General features: G+C 37.8%; 1 protein-coding gene across 1 annotated transcript in view; it reads right to left on the bottom strand.

The window, feature by feature from the left end:
- LOC128992948 (putative leucine-rich repeat-containing protein DDB_G0290503) overlaps positions 1–25,556 on the bottom strand; it is a 45,230-nt gene that overhangs the window by 15,744 nt on the left and 3,930 nt on the right. Inside the window, exons 4-11 of the mRNA XM_054416694.1 lie at positions 15,953–16,073; positions 7,962–8,128; positions 7,632–7,721; positions 4,965–5,124; positions 4,429–4,703; positions 2,057–3,843; positions 1,439–1,476; positions 154–242 (exon numbers count right to left, since the gene is read on the bottom strand). Of these exons, the coding sequence (XP_054272669.1) occupies positions 154–242; positions 1,439–1,476; positions 2,057–3,843; positions 4,429–4,703; positions 4,965–5,124; positions 7,632–7,721; positions 7,962–8,128; positions 15,953–16,073 (2,727 nt within the window). The remainder of the gene's footprint in view (positions 1–153; positions 243–1,438; positions 1,477–2,056; positions 3,844–4,428; positions 4,704–4,964; positions 5,125–7,631; positions 7,722–7,961; positions 8,129–15,952; positions 16,074–25,556) is intronic.

Consider the following 25,556-nt stretch of genomic DNA (forward strand, 5'->3'; position numbering starts at 1 on the left):
GATTAGTAGCTTGTTTGGATTTGATTGACTAAAGCTTTTTGGAAACCTTAATTTTTGGACAACCCTTGAACATTCTTGAATCTTTAGTTTTTTTATAATGAATATGTAATTTTTTTTACAGAAAAGATATAGCAACTAACTAACAGACATTACCTTCAAAATATAAGAATGAGAAGGAGTGGCGTCCGACTGTGAGATACTGGCAGAACCTGAGTCTGAACTGGTACTCGCATCTTCATTACCTGTAAAATACATACAGTCATAACTAAAACACTACATACTGTGTTAAAAGCAAACATTCATACTATGTTTAGCATTTGTTTAGTACAAGATTAAATAAAATAGAGTAACGTTTCTTTGTAATCAGCCATTTAACTCCAGAAGAATATATGTCAAGTAGGTGGACTAACTTGAATTAATGTAGCCTAACAGATAATTTTTCATGGATGCCAATGTATTTGCATAAATATATACTGTCTAAATAAATCTCATTCTCACACTAGCATTCACACTATGTTTACTTAGTACTAACATTTCATACTATAATCAATAAGGTTTATTCAATAGAATTTACATTTACACCGTAATGATTAATTTTGTGTAAGTTAGGAGGCCTACTTGATTGTTCTCACAACTTTTTTAAATATCAAAAACTGATTAAAAAAAAAACAATTGAAGCAGTACATTTTTTCTATGCAAAATTGTTAAAACTTGTTATAATTTGTTATTTTTTAAATATGTTTACTAAGTTAAAACATTGTGCGTTAACTTGCTTAGGCGGGTCAGCTGTTCAATGCAAAGTATTACATTAAGTAGTAGTATTGTAGTAGCCCAAATGAATACTAAGCTAAATCAATTACACAGTGTTTACAAACAACTTTAAAAATTAAGATATCAGATAAATAAGCACAAAGCAGCAAAGTTATATACTAAACAAATAACTGTACTGTACTCAGTTCACAAAATTTAGGCGGTTTGAGGGTAAGCGATTCCATCCCTCACATCACTCTAACTTTGAAACAACAGCCAACAGATGATCACTTGATATATAGATTAATATTAAAAAAGTTATGGGGGAATCCAGGAAGCCTTCTCCTTAAACTGCCTAAATTTTGTAAAAGGACGATAGTTTCTTTATTGGGATGTAATTACAATTTTAAACCAGCTACATAGTTTTAATACTATGTAATGTTTACTGGACTTGGAAACAAGTGTAAAATAAAACCAATTTTACACTTATTTCCAAGTCCAGTAAACATTACATAGTATTGCAGCTACAAACATTAACACTATTAACAGAAAATAGTTTTTCAAAAAAAATTATAAGAATATTACTATAAATAAACTTTAATTATTATTATTTATTGACTGGGACAGTCAAATTATATTTTGATTGACCTGATGATTCATTCAGGTAATTAAGGTTTGAATTTCATACCTTCTCTCTCGCCTTTTTCTTCGTCTGAATCCTTCTTCCTAGAACAAGAAAACCCTTTTATGAACTTAACGTAATAACAAAATTTAGTTCAAAACCTGTTTAAATCTTGAGTTATCTTCATTGGTACTCATGTTATTCAAGTTATTTTTGTATTACTATTTATATCATTTGATTATTGTTCAACTTGAACAGATTGTAAATTAAATAAAGTAAAAAAAAAAATATTCGTTGGTTGACAGAACTATCCAACAGATAAAACTATTGGTTGTGGTGGGATAATTTGAAACTGTAAAACACTGCAAAGGTTTTATAGGTTTAGTGTAATTGAAATTGGGAAACTTGTTTAGCTAATTTAATTAATAAACTCAACTGATTTTAATAATCCGTTAATTATCTTAAGTAAATAACTACTAGATTCTTCAAAAGCAGGCAAGCACAGATGTTAAAGAAGTACTACAACTACCAAACATTTTATCCGTTCCGAATATTTTTACAAAACAAATTTCTAGCTCTGTTTTACACAGTATTTTAGAGGGCGGATAAATGAAATTGAGTGGAGGATGTAAAATTAAGAATTTTAATATAATTATGTCCAAACTGACTTTGGCAAATACTTACATGCCACTGTTGGCAGAAGCATGTTGATTGTGAATCACTGTGTCTTGACGAGAGAAACCTCCTTCTTTTCCTGTGCTGACCCAAAACGGAGGATCCTCATCAGAATCTTCACTGTCCACAATTGCATCTCTCATTGCACCAAACTTCTTACGTTTGTGATGCAGTGACCTTTCACTCCAATCTGAATCACTTTCTGATTTTTCACATAAAAGACGTTCTTTACCGTCAGAGTTGACTTTCTTTGTTGGTTCTTCATATTTCATCCTCTCCATGTACAATGATATCGATCGTCCAACAGCTTTTCTCTTAGACTCATGACTGTCACTTTTCTTAGTGTATGTAGTATCAGACAACTCTTTTCTCAGTTTCTTTACTCGCATAGGACGTTTGGGACTTGCATCAGTTTTCTTGGTATTTTCAGAGAGAGTTTTACTTGATTGAGCTGAATCAGGATAGTTTTTCCCTTGATTTGGCCTCTCGGGCATACTTGATACAGTAAGGGTTCGTTTCCAATCCATTATTCCATTATTGCTTTCATCCCTTGAACCTTTTCCTCTTTTACATCGAGGCGGGAGCTCCAAACTATTGTAGAACTTATGTCTGTTCTCGTGAGAATATATTTTGTTCCTAGAACAGGTAGAATTACTTCTCGGTTTTGAGGGCTTTTTATTTTCCAAATACTTCTGAGACTTTGGTGGAAGTTTATTTTCAGGTCTAGAATCACATCCAGCCTCCAAACTCGGATGATCCGGTTTTCTTTGGCACCTATTCTTTGGATAATTTTCCACATCATAGTTTACACCACCATCCAAAGACTTTTCCAAAGTACAATACTTCAGGCTCAACACATCTACAGTATTTGACTTTTTCATATGGTGGTGGTTTTCTCCAGTTGCATTAGACAAGCTACTGATCTTTACAGAGCTCTTGTTTAGTCGCAGAGACCTAGACTGTTCTTTCTGCGTCAGTGAAAGACCTGTTTTGGAAATAGCTCCTCTTTTAGGTTCCAGCATATCACAGCTTAGACTAGGATTCAGGTTAGATTTGGCGTAATGCCTCCCCTCCAGAACTTTGTTCAACAACTCTTCCTTTATTTTCTGTTCCTCGGCCAATTCCCTGAGAGCTTCATCATAACACTGCAGCTGCTCATCAATACTCCTTGCATCCAAACAAGTCACGTCTGACTTGGCAGGCTTGCTTAGAACATCCACGCTTTTACTCCAGTTGTAGGAAGACACTGACACCGACTTATTTCTGGAGTGATGGTGAGTTGGTTTTTTCGCTTCATCAAGTAACTCCAACGAGTGTGATTCATGGAAGACATTCCGCTTCACCACCGTTCCCACAGGCGATTCTTCTTCCAGGCTGTCTAGCGACTGGGTAAATACGTCATTTGTGCTCTCTTCAGTTTCCAAAGAGTAAACTCCGCTGAACTGTTCACTATCAAGCTTATCACAAGACTGGGAACTTTCTATCTCACTGTACTTGGAACCACAATCATCAAGGTTATCTAGTGACTGAGATTCTCTCACAAACCTTTTAGTTTCTTTTTGTGATTTATTCACAAATTTCAAGTCCGTAATGACAGTTAAATTGTCCATAACGTTGGCATTTTCTTCTTTGGTGTTATCAAGAACATCAGTTTGTCCGGTATCATGTACTGCAGCATTTGTGATAGTAAGATGAGTGCTTGACTTTTCTACTGGACTTGGAATATTTGCTGTTTCCCATATTTCATCTGAACACTTCATTGTTCCGTCTCTTCCTAATGTTCCATCAGGGGATATCTAAAAACAAAACAGGCAAATATCAGTGAAAAGTCATAGGCATCATAAACTTAGGTTTGCTTTGACTAAAACATAGTTTTCTTCATGCCAGGGAAAACTAATTCATAAAATCACTATTTTATAGGGATTACGATAATTTTAATGTGCTTATATAGAGTGTAAACAATGTAGTTCCCTCAAGTGGGGGAGTAAGCCTAGTCTAGTGGAAAGTCTCTGGTTTGAATCTCGCCGATCACCAATAGATTAAAATCAAAGTGATAATGTCGCAACCCTCTAGGCCAAGCCAGAAGTAATGTGTGCAAGGTTCTGGGCTAGAGCCAACGTTCTAGAATGTGAGAGTGGGACAAAAACAGAAGAAATACAACGACCAAGGATGTTTGTGTGCAATTTTCTTCAAATATCCCTGCTTCTAAAACAAACAAAATACAAGCAGTTTTGATTAAACCTTCTTGTTTGGTAATACCCTATCTCAACACACCTCAATTTTTGTATTTACACTTAAGATTAAAAATCAATTCTGCAATAGAATGGCCGAAGACAAAAATGATTATTGCAGTTGAAAGCAACTGAGATGAACATACACACCATTATATCACTGTCGGTCAGATCTAGGGACGGAGTGCGCTCCAGTGTTATCCTACTCCGGCGGTCTGGTGTGATGATGAGCTCCGGGATATGTGGAGGAAGGGAAGGGTCTGGGGTGAGCACCAGTTCCGGCAGTGGGAGGAAGGACTCCAGGGAGGAGTCTGGGAAGTCTGGAGGTGGAGGCAGGCTGCGGTCGAGTGGCAGACTATCATCACTGTCCCAGTCTGCATCCGACTCAACTCTGATGTCGTCCATGCCATCCTCCATGTCCATGACTGTAACATATCATCAAACTAACAGGAATGTTTCAACAAAAATCCTTTGTACAGCCGATCTATTTTCAAAAACATTAGGCCTATAGCTAATTTACCTTTTTGCCTTTTCCTCTTGATGTTCTTATGTAGTCAATGTGAAGACAAAGGAAACTAGCAGACAAAAAGTTCACAAGATTTGATACCAAAAAAAGTGTATGTGTAGTGAAAATTTCTCATTACATGCTAAGAAAAACATTAAAAAATATCAAGGGTTAGACTCACTTTTAACTGCTGGTGGAATAAAAGAGTGATCAAACGTATCCAAGTCGTCACCCATACTATTTCCATTAATGTTCGTATTGCCATTTCCATTTCCATTCTCAACAAAACTATTTCGGTGCGATTCCAGAGTTCCTAGGGCCATTAAGCTGCGGCGTCTTACCTGAAAATAAGTATTTCTTTCATATCTGTGGGGTAAAATATATTATATACTTTACAGAAATATCTAAAGAAAAGAAAATAAGAAATAAAAAAAACACAGCAATAAAATACTAGGATGCAAAACAGACCTATTGGTTCAATAGACTGATCATTTATCGTGACTAAAATGCAAAAAAATAAAATATTCAAGTATGAGATCGCCTGCCAAATCAAAAAGTTAATGCTTTAGGTTTACAGTGTGCTCTGTATTTAATAACTTCAAAATTGTTTTAAACACTAATAAAAAATATATTAAGTTAGACACTTCAAAAGAGAGAACCTAAAATTTTCCTATATTCAAAATAATAAATTTGCACTTAACCAAAGTTTAGCTGGAATTTGTAAAGCCATGGAAAAAGAACTTTCATAACTGCTGGGAGTTTCATTTTCAGTTCTTGTATTCTTTGCAAGAAGAGACCTTTTTTAGGTCTGCTTCCTGAAAAAATACATTACTTACTAACACCAAAAGATTGAAATAAAGTAAGAATAACTCAATCAAAAAAACTAATTAGCCCAACCAAAGCCAAGCCGAAAGATCACATCTATTACAGAAATGATGAGTGTAAGGTAAAACAAACATAACTGAATGTTGACGCAACATCTAGACATACCGGTACCTGCGTCTCATCTATCATCCCAGCTTGTATGATCTCCCAACTGCGAGGGGGGTTGAGGGGAGGGGGGGTGATGCAGGAGCGGGGGGAATCTTGCGGTTCCTCCTCCGCAACCAGCGAAGTCTGCAACCGTTACGGCAAAGCTACTAGCCAACCACCATAACAGCGAGTGTAAGAAAGCAGCTAGTTTGTATGCGACACTATTGGATCAAGAGTCTTTGCATTTCATAATTCAAAACATATGTAGGGCCTATACCACATTGGCCTTTATAAGGGTGAACAATGTAAGCATAAATTCATCAACTGTGAAAAAGCTATTAGAAAATTTTGATTCAATAAAGTAAGGCGTTACATATGTTAGAGAAGTAATATTTCTCATCTTGTCTTTACATCATCACCTGATCAAATATTAATTGTCTTGTTTACTTTTTGTATGGTTTGGTTTGGTTTGGTGTAGTTGTTAAAAAGATGTATTAATAATTTGTTCAGTATAAAAACGTTTTCCATAGTATTTCTGGGCTATTTATTACATTAACTATTACATATACACACATAAACATGTATTTCGATATTTTAAAATTCAAAATATTGCTGTTACATGATTGATTGACCAAATCATTCTTACAAAAGCACCAAATAGAGTTTTTTGCCTTGTTGGGCGTGACTGATTGGTGTTGTTTCCCTTGTTGGATATTTAAGCTTGATCTACACTCACTACACAAGAAAGGACATGGGAAGGAAAAGGACAGGAAAGTTTCTGGTGAATGCTTTCTCCTAAGATTCTGGGACATAACACCCAGTGAAGTAACCTGCGACACTAACTCTCTCCTAGACACTATTGAATCCTCAAAAGAGCAGTCAATCGACATTTTCTTGTCAAGGGGTTTTTTTCACTGTGTGTCGTAATTGTTCTCATGGGCTGCCTATGCAGGTAAGGAAAAGGAAAGGATTCAGACAAAAATTCAGGTTGGACACAAAGGACGCTCAGTCAGAAATTGTTCAGCGAGCTACAAGGGCAACCTCACAATAGAAATTATACCTGGCAGTTGCCACTCCTTGTCCCGTTTAGTATAGCTTCAGGGCCAGATTTTGTGTGGTTCTTGTCCTTGCTTTTTGTCTATCATCCGTTTCAATTCCTATCTAGTAAAGCCCTACCTTTAGTTTGATGCAGCAGTCTCAAGTTGAGATTTTGCCTCAGGTAGAAGCTCTAAATAGTATTTTTGCCTCATATCAAAACACTCACTTTGTTGCTGCCTGCTAATTCTGACAAAATTTATTTATTCATTTTTATTCATTGCTTTTCACAATTATTACATTGTGTTGCATTATTCTAGAAGTAGTAGGTTTCAGTAAGATGTTAACTTTAAATTAGTGTCGTTAAACAACTTTTCCTAATAATATCCTTGTGTTAACAGAGGTGAAGAATATTCCTGTATTTTACCACATAAAATTGCTTCTGTCAACAGATAATTGCTGATAGCAACAGTAGGCCTACATCCAAGTGGTTGGCTCTGCTATTGGTCCAAACAGAATTTAAATTATACACTTTGGTCTACAGATGGTTTTTTTAAAGTCCTAACAATTTTTTTTATAAACCAATTCACATTGGGAGAGCAAAAGATAATATCCCAACTCAACTTTATGAAACTTTACATTAGGCTTAATCCTAAGACTAATAACCAAAATAATTTTGAATACAAATTGCCAAAAAAACTGGTAAAACTTTATTGGCGTCTAAAATAATAGGAATTTAATTTCTTTTAAATTTAACTTTGCAGGGCAATTATGAAGATGCATTTTTACCTGATACTACTATAAACTTATTGATTATGAGTTTATCAAAATTTAAACTTACATATGTTGGAGATTTAACCGTTTGAGATTCCCCACAATCGTCTTCAGGGTCTACTTCATCTTGAATCTCTACAGGTTCAGTCATCGGGACCTATATAAATAATTGGTCAAAAATGAATTCTGTAACTAAGTTTCAAACATTATTGCATCTGCAATACTTCTTAATGTCAAACTTTATTGTTAGATACAACATAAACTCATTTTGGTGGGGTGGATTTTTTTACAGCAAATAGTTTTGGTATTGAGCACACTTTAAATAGGTAAAATGGACAAAGAAAACATATAAGGAGGAACTTTTGACTGATCAGATTGTAACCAGTTGCATACTTACTTCTGATGGATTCTCGACAGTCTCTGTGGTATTGTGGTCAGCGCTGTGTACCTCTCTGTCTTCCACAACCACAATAGTAGAAGGACCAGAGGAGCTGCCAGGAATCTTCAGCTCCAATGAAAGCTGTTCATGACCACCTATCATTGAATAGTCTTCTGCAGTCCAACCTGAAGCATTCACAGCATTTTACAAACATCAACATTTGAGTATACAATATTTTTAATTGTCGTGCAGTAAGGTGTTATCTTATGTAGAAGGGGCAAACTGAGGCCCTAGATGCTTCATACATAGGTGATGATTTTTAGGCAACATGTCATTCTCAAAATAAGTTCCTGATATTGTAAAAAAAAAGAAAAGAGAGGAGTTGGGAAAATGCACAATTTTAATAGGTGAGAATAACAAGATTAATAAAAGTGAAAGGACTACCATATGTAATTGATATAACCAGTGAACAAGTATTGTATTTTAGATAAAGTCGTTGGTAAGGGTGTGAGCCTTAAATTCAGCCTTAAAGTAAGTTTTTTCTCCATAAAGATAACATGGGAGGTATTTACTTGAAAACTTATTATTTTACTAAAATATATGACACATGCAGCTAGGAAATGGCTGAACCGCCTCCCTTCTAAGGCTATTACTGTATTTTATTTTCGACTAATAAATAACACTATGAATTTGAGGTTAAGGGTGTAACATAGAGCACAAGGGCCTAGGTATTAAGGATTTTTTGAGAGGATGGCAGGCTATAGTTGTAAAGTTTTGTGTTTCCTGTGCCAGTTTGGACTCTTTCCCCTTCAGGTAAGCCTGCTATCCTCTCAAAAAATCCTAAATAACACTATGAATTTGTTTTCTAAAATATATCAGATTATTTCATATGTTATTTTGAGCCGCACAGGTTCACAAGTTTCAAATTGGGCTATCTTTGTTATGGACTGTCTTCTCAACATTACGTAAGCTAATTTCCGATATTCTCAATTTTCTTAACTAAGACTTCCAACCTTAAAATCGTAGGCATGAAACATAGAATACAAAGGAACAATTTATTTTTGTGGTGGTATAAACAAATCTCTAGCACCAACAGTGCTTACAAACTGAAGTCCTCCACGTGAGCCTCTATCTGCTCTCTTCTTCTCTGCTTGTCCTCTTCTCCGTAGCTCTCCACGTGGGCCACCATCGCCACCGTCCACTGTCTTCTTTACTGCTCGTACTCTTCCCCGTAGCTCTCCACGTGGGCCACTGTCGCCGCCGTCCATTCTCTTCTTTTCTGCTCGTACTCTTCTTCGTAACTCTCCACGTGGGCTACCGTCTGCTCTCTTCTTCTCTGCATGTCCTCTTCTCCGTAGCTCTCCACGTGGGCCACCATTGCCGCCGTCCGCGCTCTTTTTTTCTGCACGTGCTCTTCTCCGTAGCTCTCCACGTGGGCCACCGCTGCCGCTGCCCGCTCTCTTCTTTTCTGCTCGTACTCTTCTCCGTAGCTCTCCATGTGGGCCACCGTCGCTGCCGTCCGCTCTTTTCTTTTCTGCTCGTACTCTTATCCGTAGCTCTCCACGTGGGCCACCGTCTGCTCTCTTCTTCTCTGCATGTCCTCTTCTCCGTAGCTCTCCACGTGGGCCACCATCGCCGCCGTCCGCGCTCTTTTTTTCTGCACGTACTCTTCTCCGTAGCTCTCCACGTGGGCCACCGCCGCCGCTGCCCGCTCTCTTCTTTTCTGCTCGTACTCTTCTCCATAGCTCTCCATGTGGGCCACCGTCGCTGCCGTCCGCTCTTTTCTTTTCTGCTCGTACTCTTATCCGTAGCTCTCCACGTGGGCCACCGTTGCTGCCATCCGCTCTCTTCTTTTCTGCTCGCACTCTTCTTCGTAGCTCTCCACGTGGGCCACCGCCGCTGTCTGCTCTCTTCTTTTCTGCTCGTACTCTTCTCCATAGCTCTTCACGTGGGCCACCATCCGCTTTCTTCTCTGCACATACTTTTCTACTCCACCCGCATTTTTCCTTGTAGCTCACTCTCAACTTACTACAGCTTACATTCTACCACCACGGTTCTAAATGCATCTAATTGTTCGTTGTTGTTATTTTGAATTAATTACTTTACATTTGCTTAGCAACAGACTTGAATTTACATTCCAAACTTTATATTAAAGAGATTAGCCCAGTCAATAAAGACAAATATATAGCCGATGTCAAAACAAATTAGCGACAGGCAAAACTATATACCAATCGTTAGTACCCAACTAGATATACATTTTCCCAAAAGTCCCGAAAAATCCCCCCGGTGCTTTCCCCCCCACCCCCCCTCAAAGTCAAAATTGCATGGTTTTACTAAAACACGTCTAGTTTACGTACGAGTTGTCTAATTCGGTTAAATAATAGCTTGTTGTCTTTAGAATTAAATTTCCTACAAAAAATATTATATACACGATTACCGTAAATCTAACAGTTTTTCCGTAATTTTAGTGTAATTGATGAAATTGTGAAAATATTGACACTGTTATTTTGGATTTTCTACTGTATTTTGTTTATTTGCGAGAAATTCAAAGAATAGTTTGTATATAGGTTGTAGAGCGTTTTCTAACGAACACATACATATATATAAGTCCAGGATTCTGATGTAAATGTGGGCGGTAGTGTAGCCTAAATAGACAATAGTCGGAGCGCTCGGCGGGCAACCCCGAAATAAATAAATATGGAACAAATATGGAATAAATATGGACAAATGCGATTACATGTTTGAGTTGATAGAGTTGAATTTACATCATTTGGGACGCTATATTATCCTCATTTGCAATTCTTGCAATCAAATGCGACCCCTTACTGTTCATTCAATAAATTTAATAAGGTACTATAATTTTATTTTTAAGAAAACTATATCGTTCAAAACGAAATATCAACTCCTAACCCTTGAAATGGTATTACAATATCCAACACCTATGGACCCGCCGTGTCCCGGTCTGGCAAAACCGGCAGTTTTGAATAAATGGTTAATTATTAAACTATCTCATATTAACAAAATTTATAGCATCAAGTACCACCCTCCCACCCTTTAAGAGACTTAATCTTTACTCATCTTCGTTTTGGTCCTCTTCAATTGTTGTAGACGCGTTATGGCAAATTAAACCACTACTGATAAATGGTACTAAAGATACTTGGGGGGAAGATTACAGTGCGACCTGTAAGATCTATTGTGTCCCTTAAACTAGTCTCCAGTCTTAGCCTAGAGAACCATCCCCAATCCTAACTCCTTAATGAAGTTCAGCGTCAGGTCGAGTTCTAACTGCGGAAAATCTCTAACTGCTACTTGGTGCATTCCTAAGCTCTTGGCTCTCTTTCGTCAAACTGCATCACATTCAGCCAATATACAGGGTGGCTGAAAAGTAACTGGCACCCCCCCCCCCCTAACTTTTCAACCATTTGAGATATTTAAAATCTGTTTGTGGCAACCTTCTTAGCTATAAGGGGCTACAATAGTTATGGTCAATTTTGAAATTTTTGCCCTTAGGGATAGTGGGGGGAACAAAATGGCAGTTCAAAATTACTTTTAACTAGTGTACACGTTGCTCGAATTCGAGCAATTGCAAAGTATTACAGGAGTTATTTCAAAACGAATAACAGTCATATTTACAATGAGTTCAAAAGAGTCAACTCAAACATTACCGGTCGGTGTGTAACACAGACCATGTTTATCTTCGTTATTGATAAACCTAAAGCATTCCGGCCTGTTTTCTCCTTCTCAAAATGCCTCGATGTACAGGCGAGAGGCAACACAGGTCATTGATAGAGGGCCAATTGAGAACAAAAAGTCGTTTTGGGGTAGTGTTAGGGCGCATTTATAACTTAATAGTTGAGATTGTCCAGGGTCAGGTGCTGACTGTGATGAGTTAAGCCTATTACGCGCCACTGTTCTGTTAGCTACGGTCGTTATCACGATTACGCCTCCTGTCTATGATTAGTTGTCGTCATGTCGTAGGCATTTAAAAGAAAAAAACAACAATTAAACACATTATAGCTACACACAACAACGATAAATGCACAAATTTGAGATACAACCATACTAACACGATCCGTCTTGGGGGTTATGTTTACACAAACTCAAATACTGTAGTAAATAAATGTACTCAATGCGTTTCATTGAATTGAAAAATAAATAACAGCAATTAAATTATACAGCTGATCAAAATGTAAACAATTGTGTTCTCCATAAGGATAACATGGGAACTTTCAAAGCCAATGGGGCAGATTCCAAGGGACTTTTTCAAAAATGTAAGGCCAGTTTGCAAATCTACGCGACACGCTCTTTCCAATGAGACGTCAATGGATAAAATCGGTTAAGAAATGGCAGAGGAGTTCAACCGACAAAGTTTCATGTAGCGTATTAATTATATAGATAACCATTGTCTTCATAATTTTTAGCTGCCATTTCGTTATTATTGGTCCGATTTCTATTTTCTTTATGTCAATTTGTATGTTTCGTCAAGACCTGTAAAATGATACCAAACTCGACTATACTTGTCATTTGAAAATTTTGAGCTACCCCCTACCCCCACTACCCCTAAGGGCAAAATTTTCAAAATTGACCATAATTATTGTAGCCCCTAATAGCTAAGAAGGTTGCCACAAACAGATTTCAAATATCTCAAATGGTTGAAAAGTTAAGGGGGGTGAAAGTTACTTTTCAGCCACCCTGTATGTTTGGGCGTTTCTTCCCTTGATTGACAGAATCGGCAGTCACTTTCCTGAACAATGTTCTTTTTTTCTCCCAGATGACCTCTGTGCCTACAATGTCCAGTTGGAAAACCTGTCAACATTCTCAAAGAGTTTTTATTCAGGGGTGGAGTACTTTCTTGTGTGCCCTTTTTCTCCTTTCTAAGCGCCGGTTTGTCCTGAGCTGCTGATGCCTTCCTTTCCTCCTTTTTTCCTGGCTTCTTCAGGATCCATGCCCTGTTCTAAGAAGCGTAGGTACCAGCGGGTTCATGCCCTGCTCTGCCCTACTCTACGAGGATCGCCCATTTCACCAGGATCTCCTGGTTTCGGGTAGTTCTTCAAAGGTCAAAGGCATTTTTACTTCCCTTTCCATGACTTGCGGTACTACCCCACGTTCGAGCTTCTCGCTAGAGATCTGAAAGAGCCCTGCATGTCCAGGTAAGGCTGATTACTTCAGGAGGGCGCATGGTTTCGTGAAGGTACCATTCAGAAGAGGCCTGGTGCTATCCACCCCTCAGCACGGTCCACCTAACACGTGGGGTCTCCTATAACAGAAGAAGGAACAGGAGGGACAGAAGTTGGGAGAAGAAGAGAGCAGAGATAGAAAGATGAAGACTGTTGGTCCATACTTGGGAAGAATAAGAAAACAAGAAGTGAGAGGACAGACCCTGCTCAGTTGAAGAGTAGGGAGTCAGAGGGCCTGATTGCAAATACGCCAAAAATTACCTTAGACCATTACAGTGTCCAACTTACAACACCCGCAATAGTTTCCGCATGTTTGCTTACATTATCAGGAAATTAACGTTAACCGTTTGTTTGGCGCAATTGGTTTATGACTAGTTACTAGTCTTAGAGATCTAGTTTCTCCTTCGTTTTCTTTGATAGATTCTATTTCCAGCCCCATTTAGTTGACAAGAGCTTGTTACCAATCCACCTTTTTACTTGTAGGTACACTCTTAGTACATGCTTCACTGGTGGGAGGCAGTATAGCCAGATCAAAATTGGATCTCTAAGAGGCTTTCTTTGTCATTATAGTGAATTTAAAATAAAGAGCTTAATTTAAATTAGCGTACCTATCCAGCCCATAGATTCCTAACACAAATGTCTCTCCATTAGTCAACAACCGCTTAACAGACGCATTTTGTCATTGCAAACTACTGCCTGACTCTTAGCAGCAGTAAAGACCTTAACACGTCCATTCCTTTCAATTTTACTAAGCCGTAGAAAGATGAAGTGGTGTCACACCCAGTTATCACATGTACAAATAATAATCAATCTCTTATATCCACAAATAACCAATCACTTACTAGCTTTACCGATCATAATTATTAGCTTTCAAACATTACACTATAGCACTACTAGGCCAACTAGGTTTAAAAAGATATATGTCTTTCCCTGGCGGAGCCAAAGCTACTAACGCGACTAGAAGGTCAGTGTTCGTACCAACAACAATAACTTTGTAGTTTTGATTTGATTTTCTTAAGGTGATGTTGACAATGTAGCCGGCGTCCTCTTCAGCAGTAAATGACTATGTGGTAACACCCATCCGTTTCATCTCCAATGATACGGCTTGCAGCATTCTTGTTTTAATCTTTTTATTGCCAAAAAAGTTTACTTTTGCAGTAGCACATCTCGTTGAATCAGTAATAATTATGATTTCTGATTATAAGTTTTCTGTGTAGCTCTTCTCAGTTGTTCTTTTTGTTTGGTTGTTGGAGATTCTGGGTATCAATAAAACGACTTGACACATCATCCTTCTCAGAAAAATGCCTAACAAACTAAACTCAGTCTAGTATTTAAGTTTCATAAATGGCAAGGAGGTGGTTCGTGATGCTATAAATTTCGTCAATATGAGATAAAAATTAAGAATTTCAGACGGGGACACGGCGGGTCCATAGGTGGTGGATAATGTAATACCATGTCAAGGGTTTGGAGTGAAACTCTCCTGAACTAAAACTAACAGCCTTGATTTCGTTTTAAACGATATAGTTTTCTTAAAAATAAAATTATAGTACCTTATTAAATTTATTGAATGAACAGTAAGGGGTCGCATTTGATTGCAAGAATTGCAAATGAGGATAATATAGCGTCCCAAATGATGTAAATTCAACTCTATCAACTCAAACATGCAATCGCATTTGTCCTTATTTATTTATATATGAATACTCGACGGTCGCGTTGGCGCGGCTCTGCGGGGTCGCCCGCCAAGCGCTCCGACTATTGTCTATTTAGGCTACACTACCGCCCACATTTACATCAGAATCCTGGACTTATATATATGTATGTGTTCGTTAGAAAACGCTCTACAACCTATATACAAACTATTCTTTGAATTTCTCGCAAATAAACAAAATACAGTAGAAAATCCAAAATAACAGTGTCAATATTTTCACAATTTCATCAATTACACTAAAATTACGGAAAAACTGTTAGATTTACGGTAATCGTGTATATAATATTTTTTGTAGGAAATTTAATTCTAAAGACAACAAGCTATTATTTAACCGAATTAGACAACTCGTACGTAAACTAGACGTGTTTTAGTAAAACCATGCAATTTTGACTTTGAGGGGGGGTGGGGGGGAAAGCACCGGGGGGATTTTTCGGGACTTTTGGGAAAATGTATATCTAGTTGGGTACTAACAATTGGTATATAGTTTTGCTTGTCGCTAATTTGTTTCGACACAAAACCTTTATTGACTGGGCTAGATGTTGTCTAATAAAAAAAGAATCTAGTGAGATTTTGTTGCTAAATAAAAATTTTTATAATTGTATTGAAATATTTAGACAATTAAAAAAGAATAAAAAATAGTTCTTTTCTAACAGTTTGATAACACATTCATTATAGACTGGGACGGTGGTGTCGTCCTGTAATCCAGCTACTAGGAGGTCACGAATTGTGGGTATTTATAGAAATGCACTGTGGATGCGATACTCCCTGGTGTGGATTATCCGCACTAGCCGCTAGTGGATGTCCGCACTAGCCAAGGCAAAATGTGGTTCGGATTCCACTATAAACTGTAGGTCCCTTAGTTGCCATTAGCTATATGGGCTATTAATTAACAGCTGTGTCTAAGGAATATGTCGGCTTTAGTCACTAACAAGACTACAAGATCGCGCCACTCATCCTACACTCATCTCCATTCATACTTGGCTTAAAATACCTACTTATCCAAGTATCTGGTTACTGGTAGTTTGATAGAAGATGAATGGCAACAAATTATATACTTGTTAATATTTTAACATTAAAAAGTTGAAAATTATCCATATACTCTTGCTAAATATTACTGTAGTTACCGTTGTTGTCACAAGCGTCAAGAGAAGCCCCGTACTTCAACAGCAGTGACACAATGGATGACTGTCCAACACGGGCCGCTAGCATGAGAGGTGTGCGGTTTTCAGCATCAACAACATTTACCTGCAATATTGTTTGTGGGTTAAAATAAATCTATACTATAATATGAGTAACTAACGTTTGCGCACAATTATTTAAAAAACGGCTCCGATGAATTCCTCCAATTGTTAGAAATGTCTTAGTTTTAGCTAAAAACAATATCCATGCTAGGCTCTGTTCTGGGAAAATTATTTTTTTCTTCAAAAACTAAAAATGAAATTATAATATTTTTAACATTAGTAGTATGGACTGTCAAGTATCTATGGCAGTTTTACGAAAATGTAAACAATTGAATTGTAACATATGCTTGTAACAAATCATCTACAGTACAGTAGCAAACTACAAAATACAGTACAAAGGAAAAAGGACATTCCTATGAATGCTATTGAGCATTGATTATATAATAAATTTGGGGTGTATGATGTATTACTAACCAAAGGATTACGACTGTTCAAAAACGTAACTGCAAAACGTCTAATATTTAACTAAAAGTCTAGAGGAAAGGCCAAGGACGTTTTGTAGTTTTCGACAATGTGCCCCCGGAATTGATGCGTTGTTCCACAATCCCGTAATTAGTTGCGACGTTCCGCGATCCCAGTGGCTAACGCAATAACGGTCAAAAAATGTTATGCATCTCATGAGTTTTAATATTGAAGTTTAATGTAGCAATTTTCAATATAGATTGCTCGTCTACATGAAAAAGTTTGTTAGGTAAATTAAGAATGAGTGAATTTCTACCAAAAACGAATTGACTTTACAACTTAATTAATCGCAAAACTTAAAATATTTGAAGGCTTATAGGTTTTATTTTTTAACCTCTTCTTAAACAAATCAAACTTCTCGAGCAATGCTCGGTACTAAATAATCAATTGAAAATCGGACAAAAAATTAAATTCATTTAAACAAATTCGGGAACAATATTTGAATAAAATTTGTTTCTCCTTTTTTTCCATTTGAAAAGAAATATTTTTGAGTTAGGCTACATTTACAGTTATCCTACATGTAGTTGTGTTATCTGTTTTCTGTTTTCTTGAGCTTTTGGTACTTGGGGTTTTTTTTAAATACAATTTGCCCTATTTACATTTATTTTCTTAGTTTCATTTTGATAAAATTACTGATTTGTTCCACCACAAAGGTGGTTTAGATTAACAAAATATAACTTTAAATACCCCCACCGCAGTAAACCTGTAGACTAATCGATTTAAACATTAAATCAATTAAATTTAATTTAATCTAGGCCTATTTCAATAACATTAGGCTTAACGAACCAGTACCTGGGTTTGCTGCTACAAGGAGGGTAACAAAGTGTGTTTTTTAACATTAATAATTTAACTTAGTATAAAATAAATAGATCTGCCAAGTTTGATAAAAATATATCCATAAGCAAGCAAACTACAACAAGTTTACTTATTCTCCATAAGAATAACATGGGAATTTTAAATTTTTGGAATTTTCCACGTAACCAATAATCATTAATCATACAAAACACTTCAATATACTACATTAATTGTTTTTAAGCTATTCAAAATGGTCTAGAGAGAAAAATTGGGAAATTTTATGTTTTTAAGGGCCAAAAACGAGAAAAACCAACTTTTACCCCATGAAACTCTATTCCCATGGTTCGCGAACTCGTTCGAATAAACATAGGTACAAAATTTAATTGAAATCGGATTATTTTTGCTCGAGTTATCGTGCTAACGGACACATATATTTATGAACTTGAACAGTGGTGTTACAGTTGTTGAACAGTGGCCTCTGGGGATATCAAAACGAAAAAGGAAATCGGTCTGGGACCAGGTCTGAGACCTACAGTAATAGCTTATTCCCTCAAAAGAGGTACAATTGATTTTTTTAAACCAACAAATTGGGTGTGTAACTGATTACTACAGAGTATTTGTTGAACCAAAGCTGGGCAGCTGAGTTGTCATAGTTCTTGCCTCGTGATCAGAAGGCTTCCAGTTCGATCCTGAGAGATGTCAAGATATTTTTAGTGATTCGATCTTTCTAATTGGTTCAATAAATGATCCTGGCCGAAGAACCAGATACAGTCCACTCTTGGTAATTCAAACACTTGATAATTCAAAACTTTCGATAATTCAAAATGAAGGCTCAGTCCCTAGAGAATCTCTCAATATTTCAAATTTTTACCATGCATTTTGATACACTCGGTATTTCAAAGTCCAAATAGAGGCCAGGTCAATTTGTAACACGCAGTAATTCGAAGTTTCGTCGGAAAAACACTCTATGATTCGAAGTAACTCAGTAATTCGAAGTTTCGTCGGTTAACACTCTATAATTCGAAGTCATGCTGTAATTTGAAGTTTCGTCGAAAAAACACTCTATAAATCAAAGTCACGCAGTAATTCGAAGTTTAGTCGGCAAAACACTCTATAATTCGAAGTGATCTCTTCCTGTTATAACAGGAAACTATACAGTACAGTACATCCTGTTCCCATGGTAGGCTAGTGTTGGACGTTTTGATGTTTGTTTAGTTAGAGCAGTAGTCAGAGTTAGTTCGCTGACTTGTTTTTCTAAGTTGGCAATCCGATCTCTAGATTGCGCGACATCTCCTTGAGCACAAAGGTAGTTGTCGACAGCTGATAGTTCAGCTATTGGCAAAATATATAGCGCTAAATAACAGATTTCTTTGCAACTACAGTAACTGAAAAATAAGCCGTTGATTGTTTAAAAGTGTACTAAAATACGGTATGATGTTTTATTGTAACGTGCTGTACCTTTGTATGTATTAAACAAATGAACTCTCTGTAATTCGAATGGTTTATTTTTCTCCCGATAAATCGAACTCTTGATAATTCAAAACTCTTGATAATTCAAATTTATATGCTTGGCCCACCAATTTCGAATTATCAAGAGTCTACTGTAATCTTATTCAGTAACTGTCGTAACCTAACGTTACGCTAGAAAAGTGGACGATATAGCAAGAGAACCACTTACGATCGCTGTTGGACATAGAAGGAGGAGCCGTGACGAATCATCCCACTTCAGGGCTCAGTGCACAGTGCAAAAAGCCACCCCGCAAAACATAATAACTCTTCCGTTACTAATAATTATGACTGTTCATATATGAAACTATAATGACTTCTACTACACTCGTCTTCCCCATAAAAAAAAGTCAATATCATAAATTCAAAATTAACTCAACTTTCAAAATAAAATAAATTCACTTTCAATAAAATGCAACCAAAATTTCTTCTTCCCATTATTCATTAATAATTTTACAAGTCCAGCCTGTGAGGCTTTCGCACAGTCCGTGCAGACTTCCTCAGCGAGGGTGGTGGGCTGCACTGTGCTAGCGGCGACGCAGGAGTTGGCTGAGGCTGGGCTTGCCCTAGGCTCTCCCTGGGACTGGTAGTAGGCCTAGGTACAGGTGACATCATCATGGGACTAGTTGGTCGATCCTCCGGCGGGGGTGAATTCTTGGGTACTTGGGGTGATACAACGGGATCCTTGGGTGATACAAAAATCTCCTCCTCTTCTGCATACCGAGCTCTCAAGTGATCCGCATGACAAAATCGGGGTTTTCCACCAATAACACTCACCAGATAGGTGACCGGACTTCTCTTTAGAATTATTTTGCCAGGAACCCAAGATATCTTTTCATTTCGGACAGTTTTGACATAGACTGCCTGACCTTCTGAGAAAAATCTGCTTCTTCCCCTAAGCCTATCAGCTGCATCTTTTTGTTCCCTGTGTTTTTGATCAATGGATGACTGGAGATTGGGTTTTAACATAACCAACTGAGTACGAGGCTTCCAAGACAGGAACATTTCTGCAGGGGTTAAGCCAGTAACTGTATTTGGAGTGTTGCGGTACGCAAACAAGAAATTATCTAATTTCATTTGAAGAGTGGTACGCTGAGAACGCTGATGTTCCTCAATCACTTGACGCAAAAGGTTTTTCTTGACCTCCTGAACACTTCTCTCCGCAGATCCATTTGAAGCCGCATGATACGGGGGAGTTAATGTGAACTTCACATTGTTGTTAAGCAAAAAGGTTTTGAACTCTTGACTAGTAAAAGATCTTCCGTTGTCCGACACCAGTTCGACAGGCAATCCATACGATGAAAACAAGGTACGGAGTTTCTCAATAACCTTGGAAGAATTCATGGAACTCATGATAAATACCTCTAACCATTTAGAGTATGTGTCAATCAAAACTAAAAGTTGCTGTCTCGACTCTGGATCCTCCGCAAAGTCAATGTGTATCCTCTGCCATCGGGTTGATGTTGTAGGCCATTGCTGCAACGGTACTTTAGGTATCGAATTCCTAGTTAACTGACACGCAGAACAAGAGGCCACCACGTCTTCAATCGACTTCTCCATGCCTGGCCACCAGACATAACTTCTCGCCAGCATCTTCATGCGTGTAACTCCCGGGTGTTGATCATGCAACATTTGAAGCACAGATGAATACAGTTTCTTTGGAATCACTACACGAGAACCCCACAGCAAACAACCTTGTTCCACGGACAACTCGTCCTTCTTCCTTAGAAAAATAGCTAGTTCCGGCTCAACCGAGCTCGTCCAGCCGTACATCACAAAATCTCGGACCTTCGAAAGAATCGGATCCTTCTCCGTCATTTTACCTATATGCAAGGCAGTAATAGGTGCAATGTCCTTGACAACACAGAAATTGTTCATCACTTCTGTACACACATCTACATGTGAAACAAAATTAGCATCCAGCTCTATAGGTTCCGCTTCTGCTAAGGGTAACCTAGACAACGCATCAGCGTGAGGGACATCCACTCCCTTCCGGTACCTAACCTCCAAATCATATGCTGATAGAATCAAGGCCCATCTCTGCAGCCTAGCTGCCGCCATACTAGGAACGCCCTTTTTAGAGCCAAAAATAGCCGTCAACGGCTGATGATCAGTCTGTAGAATACAGTGTCTTATATATATAAACTTATGAAACTTTTTGACTCCAAAGATCAAAGCCAGAGCCTCCCGATGTAACTGAGAATAATTCCGTTCACTGGAACTTAGCGTTTTCGATGCGAAGGCAATTGGCCTTTCCTGACCATCGATAAGATGAGATAGAACAGCAGCCACCCCTCTGGGACTCGCATCACACGTCAGAACTATGGGCTTTTTAACATCATAGTGAACTAACAAACTTGAGTCCAACACCCATGATTTACTCTCCTGAAAAGTCTTAGAACACACCTCCGACCACACCCATGGATGATCCTTATGTAATAAGTCATAAAAACAGCTTATTCTAGCAGACAGGTTAGGTATAAATGCATGATAATAATTTATTAGACCAATATAGGCTCGTAACTCTTCCTTAGTACTAGGCTCAGGCGCTTTACGCAGCGCAGTTAACAAACTTTCTTGTGGAAGGAGACCATCTCGAGTAATCACATGTCCTAAATACTCTATTGAAGATTGCAAAAACTTACACTTTTGTTGGTTTACTCGAACACCAAACTCATCAAGGCGTTGCAGCACCTGCGCCAGACGGGCAAGCCCCTCTTCCTTAGAGCGAGCCGCCACTAAGACGTCATCTAAGTACGCCACTGTTCCTGGAAGACCTGTTAAAATTTGGTCGATGGCTGACTGAAAAATTGCCGGAGCTGAAGACAAACCATATGGTAGCCTTTTTAAACGATACAGACCCTTATGGGTAGCTAGGGTCAACAGATGTTGCGATTCATCCGCTACCGCCAATTGCTGATACGCATTTGAAAGATCAAGGCAGCTAAAAACTGAGCAACCGCCTAGAGTTGCAAAAATATCTTGAGCCTGAGGAAGCGGATAATGTTCCATTTCAATACACTGATTAAGAGTAATCTTATAATCGGCACAAAGCCTAACACCATTAGGCTTAGGGACAACCACAAGTGGAGTGCTCCACTGTGAATTAGTAACTCTCAGTGTTGGGAAGTAGCGCGCTACAAGTAGCGACGCTACAGTAGCGCACTACTTTTTTTGTAGCGTTAGCTGTAGCTACGCTACTTTTAAGATTTTGTAGCTTTAGATGTAGCTAGCTACATTTTTAACGTAGTTGTAGCGGAATTTTAGCTACTTTTCTCGCTACATTAACATTGTTTGAGATAGTGATTTTTATCATAACCTCAACCTTACGTGAAACAACCTCTTTCAAACTGAGATTTAAACAAAAATTAGGCCTACTTTCTTGGCTTCATACAGCTGGTTGCAGCCGTTTCATTCCCTATTACAACGTTGTGTGGACATGGAGGCCATTAAATGAGTGTTATCCACATTTTTGGCTCTCATTTCCTTAATTTACTACTCTATGATTACTGTCAGATAAAATAAAATCGCTAGTTGCAGACGACGTTTTAAACGTTACCGGTGACAAGAGAAGCTATTGAATGCTTGCAAGTGATTGACAGGGAAATTAGTAATCAATTTAGTTTCTTTATTATATCGATAGTGTTTCAACTTGGGTTTTAATGGAAACCAACACTAAACCTAAAAATAATGAGAAAGCTGGTCTAGCTTGAGCTTCAGCTGTTGATTGTGGTTCATCATCACAAGCCACAAGCCCTTCCTTGGTTAGATTACGAAGATTTTTCAAAGGTTTACTAAATTAACAAAGAGGAAATTACCTGATGAGAATTAAGATATGCCTAGACTACATGATAATTGTAACGAAAAAATCTCCATATGACATGAAACTTAGATTGAAAAAATAGCATAGTTTACTCCTGCTAACAGCTCTTGTATAGGACTATTCCTAGGCTATGCTATGATTTAAGACGAATACCAAGTTCCAAGTTCAATTATTAGGAATATATCTGTTTAGTCCTTTGCAAGAACAAGCCTACTATATAGCCAACTTTGTTACATAGCCAAGTAGCCCTACATGTTATTTTTACTATACAAATTTCAACATGTTTAAATCAAAAGCCGATTTCAGGATAACTTAAGTTGCTGAATACTGTTTTCTGTACCAATTAGGTTGAAGCACAATTTGCCCTATGCATAATGACAATAAAGGACGATTTCTTGACATTGAAAAGTGTTATTCATAGAACAAGTAACTTATCACTATGGTTAAAAGTTATAGCAATGTCGTTTTTAACATTAAAAGTAAATAAAGGCAATAAACTCCAATTTCAGTAGGCTAGGCTCTGTAACACAAAAAGTATTTTAAATAATCGTTTTACAGTTTTATTGGTCTTAATTGTTGATATAAGACATCTATAAATGAATCTATATTAAAGAAATAAAATGGGTTTTAAAATATAGTTTTGTTGTATGTCCTTTGAACTTAATAAAATTTACATATAAGATGCTTAAAAATAATGCAATATTTAAAAATAAGTACTAAATATGATGGGACACCCAACTATTTGGTTCTGTTATTGTAATTTTAGGTTTATAATGCCAACAAATTAAATACAATCTAGGAATAATTTGTTTTCCTAGTAATGGTAGATACAATACTGACATTTTTTGATTAAATGTTTGTTCAATAAAAATTTAGTTTCAATTAATTTTACATTTACCTAATGTGCGTGGAATAAAAAGTAACGTCTTTGGAAAAGTAGCTAAAATTGTAGCTGTAGCTACATTTCATTGTAGCTGTAGTTGTAGCTAGCTACTTTTTTGGAACTGTAGCTGTAGCTGTAGCTAAGCTACTTTTTTGGAAATGTAGCAGTAGTTGTAGCTAGCTACATTTTAAAAGTAGCTTCCCCAACACTGGTAACTCTGTACGCAACATCCTCTTGAACCATGCGGTCCAACTCACTCTCAACTTTCTCCCTTAACGCAAAAGGCACTGGTCTCGCCTTACAAAACTTAGGGACTGTCCCCTCCTTTAAGACAATATGAGCCTTAACACCCTTAATTTCGCCCGTTCCAGGCTGAAAAACTGACTTAAATTTACTCTTCAATTTAGCAATGTCCAAATCAGAACTGTGATCCACAGTGGCTTTACATGAAAACACATTTTGCCAATCTAACCTCAACTGGCCTAACCAGTTTCGCCCCAACAGAATCGGCTGACTCTTACTTTCTAAACTAACTACTGTCAAAGGCAAACTCGCCTGCTGATTATTATATTTAACATTGACATTCACTTGTCCCAGAACAGGTACATCATGACCTGAATAAGTAGTAAGTTTCACATTTGCTGGCCTAAGTTTGAGGTTAGAAAATTTTTCATAAAATATCTCAGAAGGACATATAGTCAAGGCACTGCCTGTATCTAGAATCATTTCTAAATATACATCATTAGCCACTAGGCCTACCTTATAGCCGTTGTCTGATCCTGATTTAAGGTTGTACAGACCTATCTCTGCCATTGGAACTTCTAGGCCTAGGCCTACCTCTTCCTCCACTCGATGGACCCCCATCCTAGGTGTCGACTTTTTACCATGGAAACTAGAAGATTTCTTGGCTTTACACACTTTCTTGAGATGACCTACTCTCTGACAACCGTGACACTTGTAACTGGCGAACGCACACGCACTAGGCCAATGACCAGCAGAACCACACCTCCAACAAGAGTTTCTAGAATTTTGATTTTCACTACTCCTATGCATGAAAGTTTTAGGCCTATTTTGACTTTTCACATTGATTTTCGCAATGTCCCCACGAGGTTGCACAAATAGGCTTGACTGCGATTCGGCCTGTTCCAGCCTGAGCGCTGACGCATAAGCTTCGTCAAAGTCCAATTCCTCTGACAACAATTTCTGCCGGATAGTTTCATTAGAAATGCCGGAAATCACTTTGTCCCTCAAAGCGTCTTTCAAAAAGGTACCAAATTTGCACGAACTAGCCAAATGTTTTATTGAAACCACAAACTCCGCTATGCTTTCGCCCGGCTTTTGCACACGAGAGTAGAATACATATCGCTCCGCCACAACCAACTTCTTGGGCGCATAATGTAATTTCAACAACGCTGCAAGTTCATCATAGGTCTTAGAATCTACCTCTACCGGTGATAATAAATCGGATAGGACCGATAAAACCCTGGAACCAATAACTGTAATTAAAACCGACACCTCGTTCTCCTTCTTAACATTGTTCGCTTTGAAAAAATGTTTCAGGCGCAACAAATAGGGCACAATGTCCTCCTCACGTGGATTAAATTCAGAAATCCTGCCAACACTAATACTCGCCATTTTTAATCATCTCAACTATAATACGCACTAAAACAACAACTGTTATCGCGTACTACCCAAACTATGATAAAAAGGTTTATTACCGACTGCGCCAAAATGTCGTAACCTAACGTTACGCTAGAAAAGTGGACGATATAGCAAGAGAACCACTTACGATCGCTGTTGGACATAGAAGGAGGAGCCGTGACGAATCATCCCACTTCAGGGCTCAGTGCACAGTGCAGCCACCTCGCAAAACATAATAACTCTTCCGTTACTAATAATTATGACTGTTCATATATGAAACTATAGCGGGACTTCAGTCCCTGAGGTCCCGGGTTCGATCCCCGCCAAGTCACCAATGGATTTTATCTAAGTGATAATGCCGTAACCCCTAGGTCTAG

The sequence above is a fragment of the Macrosteles quadrilineatus genome, unplaced genomic scaffold, assembly GCF_028750875.1.
Source record: "Macrosteles quadrilineatus isolate MER2022 unplaced genomic scaffold, UCM_ALF_1.0 Scaffold_4__1_contigs__length_99947679, whole genome shotgun sequence".
NCBI classification, from domain to species: domain Eukaryota; kingdom Metazoa; phylum Arthropoda; class Insecta; order Hemiptera; family Cicadellidae; genus Macrosteles; species Macrosteles quadrilineatus.